Raw genomic sequence first — 4,495 nt, 5'->3', positions numbered from 1 at the left:
AGGCCTGCAGGCCACCACGGGGTTCCTGCCCCACCCCCTAAGCTGTCCCTCTCCAGTGAACACCGGCCATACCTAGACGCTCCCTTTTAGGTGGGGGGTCTCCATCGGAGCCAGCCAGGTGGCTCTCAGACCAACTGGGGGCTGAGCCTATCTGGGTGCCTAGGACCCCCTTTTCAGGAGACCTTTCACCAGGGTCTGATGGGGAGGGCCAGCCAGAGCCTGGGCTCCAGACTTGGGGACGCCAGCTGCACAGCACAGGCAGGGTGTGGTAAACATGACTGTGCCGGGCAGGGCTCGGGACGGGATGTGTGGCCAGTGGGAAGCTGGCCTCCAAGCGACCCACCCGATAGCGCAGAGCTCTGCTTGGGGTCCCGCACCCCAGGCCTCTGCAATGCAATCCCACAACAAAAACAACGGTTCGACGCTTGGTTTTACGAGCTCCAGTTAGACAGCATCTCAGTCAGTCCTGTAAGGTGGGCATCTTTAGGCCCCTTACACGGAGATGATACAGCATGGCAATGGATACAAGCTTCCCCATCTGACGAGCAGCAGATCCTATGAGCCCAAGGACGGTGGGCTGGGGTGGTGCCAAGAGCACTGGTGCCTGGCTGAGCACGGGGCGGAGGGGCAGGTGGCCTGGGACGGCAGAGTATATGGGAGAGGGTGGAGGCAGGAGGCGGGTGGGGGCTCTTCTGGTGGACCTGCGCCTTCCGCACCACCAGAGCTGACAGGAGGGAGGGGCATCAGAGGGAGAGGCTGAGTGCGGGGACTGGGCACCCAGCAGGGGCTGCTATGCATGCCCTTGGCCGACCACCCAACCACGTAGAGCACCCCACCCAGGGGCCAGCCGTTGCCTCTCCAGAGACAACGCTGTGCGCCCTGCCATCTTGTGAGTCCTGTCCCCCCAGAGACACCTGTGCTGTCCTGGGGCAGAGGGCCAGGGAGAGGTAAGGTGGCAGGGTCAAGGCACCGACTGGCACCCCCAGCATCTGGGACTTAGTCGGGCCTGGGCCCTACTTCCTGCTAAGCTCCTTGGCCCGGCTGGTGGCAGCCTCCACGGCGCTCATGGTGGCTGCCCGCAGCCCGCCCTGCTCCAGGGCGTGGAGCCCGTAGATGGTGGTGCCTCCTGGCGTGCACACATCCGTGCGCAGCTGTGCAGGATGCCTGCCCTCATGCAGCAGGAGCCTGGCCGTCCCCTGGGGAGAGAGACACTGGGGCTGTGATGGGGCTGGCGCAGTCCTCCTGCTCCCCCTCCCTGGGGAGTCTACCCTGGCCGGTGGGCTCAGCTCCCTCCCCACTGCTCACCAGCAGGGTCTGGGCGGCGACACGGTGGGCCAGGTCACTGGGCATGCCCATCTTGACGGCACCTTCGGCCAGAGCCTCAGAGAAGGCGCACACCTGCAGGCAGACGTGGGGGCGTGGCTCACACCCTCCCACCAAGGCCTGGCAATCACCTTCAGGGCTGACCCTGCGGCCCCAATGGGCGTCCTCGGAGGCCCAGGCTTACAGAGGGGGGCCATACGGGCCCCTGAGGCATAAGAAGAGCCCCCCTCCACACACACACACACCTGTGACAGAGCACTCAAGCCGAGGGCCAGCCTGTGACGGGGCAGGGTGGGGAGCCAGCACTCACGAAGGCCACGCCGCTGCCGCTGAGAGCCGTGTGGACGTCCATGTAAACCTCGGACACCTCCTCACACTGCCCACAGGCCGCCAGCAGGCCCTGCAGCAGCTCGACTGCATCGCTTCCGGCCCGGCGGCCCCGAGCCAGCACCACAGCTCCCTCCTGGACCACGCAGGGCAGGTTGGGTGCCACGCGCAGGACCCGTGCACTTGGAGGCAGCAGCTGCCGGAGAAGGGCTGGAGTTGGCCAGTGGTGGGAGGCTGCAGGCCCCCTTCCTGCTCTCAGGCACAGCTCCCGGGGTGGCCCAGCCCCGGGCAGCACCCCAAAGGCCAGCTGGCAGGCTCTCAGGGGCTCACCTCCTCCCCTTCCCCCGGTTTCCTGAAGGGCTGGGTGCAGACTAGAGCTGGCCAGGGGCTGAGAAGGGAGGGAAGCAAGCCAACAGTGCCCACTCAGTGGTCTCGCAGCAACCACTCACCTCCTCCAGGGTACACAGCGGGACCCCTGCAGCCACGGACACCAAGATGTGCTCAGCGGTGACCACAGGGGCCACCTCCGCCAGGACGGCCGGCAGGATGTGGGGCTTGGTGGCAAAGAAGACGAGGAGACAACTCTGCAGTACTTCCTGGTTGGTGTGGGTGGTCCGGCAGCCCAGCGCCTGCAGCACCATGGCCAGCGGGCAGCCCTGAGCTGCGACAGCCCTTGACTATGACCCACCTGCCTGGGGCCACCCTGCATCCCCAGCCCCCTTGGGTCCCTTTCGCTGAAAGTCCCAGTACCGCCCCACTCCTAATGCCCAGAACCCACCACCTGTCCTTGCTCAGGCCCCAGTGGTGTTCCTCACAGACCCCTGGGGTCAGCCTCTTCCCTGGGCTCTCCTTCCTCCAGTGAGCAATCAGCCTGGCCCAAGCAACCAACACACTCACACACACACACACATACATATGTACCCCTTTATTCTGCCCTAGTCTCTAACCCCCACTTCCCCAGCCCAGTAGAGACAGGCCTCAAATCCTGGACCTGGGAAGCATCCGAAAAACGTGACCCAAGGTGAGCGCCGCCCCCCCCGGGCCCCATGAGAGCTGGGCCCCTGCTCTTGGAAGAGCCAGGCTCCCAGCCCACCTGGAAGTGGCAGAGGTTCCTGTCCGTTGGTGCGCTGGCCAGCACATTCTGAGCCTCCACCTTTCCTGGGGAGAGAGGCAAAGGTAGAAGGTGCTGAGGAGGAAGGGCAGGGGTGGGAGGAAGGAGGAGGAGCCAGCCTGGCCTGCCCCTAACTGGAGAGTCTTTTCCTGGCCCCCGACTGGCCTGACTGCACAAGGAACCCAAAGTGCCGAGTGAGAGTGCTCCTTCCGCCTGGGGTGGGGCGGACCCAGCCCTCCGCTTCTGGCCAGGCACTGCCACCTGCCTGCTGCTGCTGGACACCGCAGGGAGGGTGCAAAGATGAACCAGGCCCGAGCCCGGCCTCCTCTCAGGAGGATCCAAGAGATGCTGGGATTCTGACTCCAGGGAAGGCAGGTTGGCCGAGTGACCCCAGGTGCAGCACCCCGCTTAGGGGGTGGTGTGGTGGGTGCGGAGGCAGATGACCACCAAGGAAGCCGAGTGAGACAACGCTTCCCCTGTAGGGGGCGGTCTGCGCTGGGCTGTCCAAGCAGAAACTATGTTCCAGGAGAGGCACAGAGGTGCAGCCACCACTCGCGCACACAACACGGTGACCCGGACCATGACCGCCGCGTGTGCTGCCCGCTCACACGTGCCAGCACTGGGCTCCGCCCTCGAAACCCCTGGTCTGCAATGCGTCTCCGTGGGGAGGTGGTAAACACCTCAGATTTCACTAAGTCTTCCGAGCCCAGCGTGCACACAGCGCGCGCCTCAATCCAATCTGGGCCCATCACAAGCGCTCAGCAGCCACGCGAGGCTCGCAGCTAGCTCTGCCCTTCCACGCACCCCCCTGCTGGGGTGCTCTCGGAACCGACGAGCGTTTCCTGCGACGGTCGGTCCGAGTCCCACCCGAAGCTCGGCACCAGGCCCGTCCTGCTGCAGTCATCCTGCCGACTGACATGGCCGGCGCCCACCTGCTCGGATGAGGCCCCGTGCGATGGCCTCTGCCATGCGGCCCGCGCCCACGAAGCCCACGCGTAGTGGAATCGGGTCCCAAGCCGCCGCCATCTCTTGCTCCAGGTCGAACCTACCCCCACACGCCTCGGTCCTGCCAATAGGCTACGCCGCCCCGCCTTTTCCCTCGTCGATTGGCTGCTGTAACCCCACGCTCCGCCCCCTACTTGCGCCCCAACCAGCGGGCCCCACCCCCTCACTGATCATTGGTTGGAATAAGCAGAGTTGGCCTAGTCCGGCCACTCGGCTGAGAGAAATCTCCGCCCGGCGTCTAGAGTTCCGGGGCGGGGAGTGCTAGCGGAGGCGGGGCGTCGCGAGGGGCTGGAAAGGCTAGGGATGCCCGGATAGCTCTGGGCAGCAAAGGGAACCGCGGCCTGAGTTCCAAATCCTGTACAGGGGGCGATGGGGCGCCGCGGCAGGACTTAGACATGTGCGAGCGGACATCACTGTGTGTGCAGGGGTCAGCAGACAGGGTGGGAGACCAATTCCAGGCCCCAGAGGCCAAGCTCCCAGAAGGCACGCCTGGCTGTGCCCCACACGGGCAGTGCTGCAGAACCCGAAGGCCACCGATGACCTCTTGACATCTGAGCTTTCAGCAGGGAGCTGCCTTGGTTAATGCTGGTCCGGATTAGGCCCAAGTTCTCCAGGTGGGAGCAGCCTTTCCGGAGCGCCTGCTGCCCTGGTTCTCTGGAGCCCCTGGGGGTACAGTGAAGTTCCCTTGCCCAGAACTTGTTCATATTGACGCTCCTTTGTTAGCCTCAT

The 4,495-nt window shown here is 65.0% G+C and overlaps 1 protein-coding gene across 1 annotated transcript; it reads right to left on the bottom strand.

Moving 5' to 3' along the window:
• Nucleotides 1–1,013: 1,013 nt before the first annotated feature.
• PYCR3 (pyrroline-5-carboxylate reductase 3) lies at nucleotides 1,014–3,787 on the bottom strand. The gene is made up of 6 exons (XM_007956089.1): nucleotides 3,694–3,787; nucleotides 2,744–2,808; nucleotides 2,100–2,279; nucleotides 1,634–1,846; nucleotides 1,306–1,398; nucleotides 1,014–1,196 (listed from the first exon to the last, which is right to left on the bottom strand). The coding sequence occupies exons 1-6, from the start codon at nucleotides 3,785–3,787 to the stop codon at nucleotides 1,014–1,016; spliced, it is 828 nt and encodes a 275-aa protein (XP_007954280.1).
• Nucleotides 3,788–4,495: the final 708 nt, after the last annotated feature.

The sequence above is a fragment of the Orycteropus afer genome, unplaced genomic scaffold (assembly GCF_000298275.1).
Source record: "Orycteropus afer afer isolate SDZICR_OR568_19922 unplaced genomic scaffold, OryAfe1.0 scaffold00574, whole genome shotgun sequence".
NCBI lineage: Eukaryota > Metazoa > Chordata > Mammalia > Tubulidentata > Orycteropodidae > Orycteropus > Orycteropus afer.
The sequence above is the reverse complement of the archived record's forward strand: the minus strand, read 5'-3'. Positions and strand labels throughout refer to the sequence as shown.

What these genes read in the sequence shown, in the direction of transcription:
- PYCR3 (XM_007956089.1), bottom strand. Translation starts at nt 3,787, where the DNA reads ATGGCGGCGGCTTGGGACCCGATTCCACTACGCGTGGGCTTCGTGGGC. An exon ending in GGAACCTCTGCCACTTCCAG is followed by an intron (nt 2,280 to 2,743) that starts GTGGGCTGGGAG and finishes ATGGTGCTGCAG; the next exon opens with GCGCTGGGCTGCCGGACCAC. An exon ending in GCGGCAGCGGCGTGGCCTTC is followed by an intron (nt 1,399 to 1,633) that starts GTGAGTGCTGGC and finishes GTCTGCCTGCAG; the next exon opens with GTGTGCGCCTTCTCTGAGGC.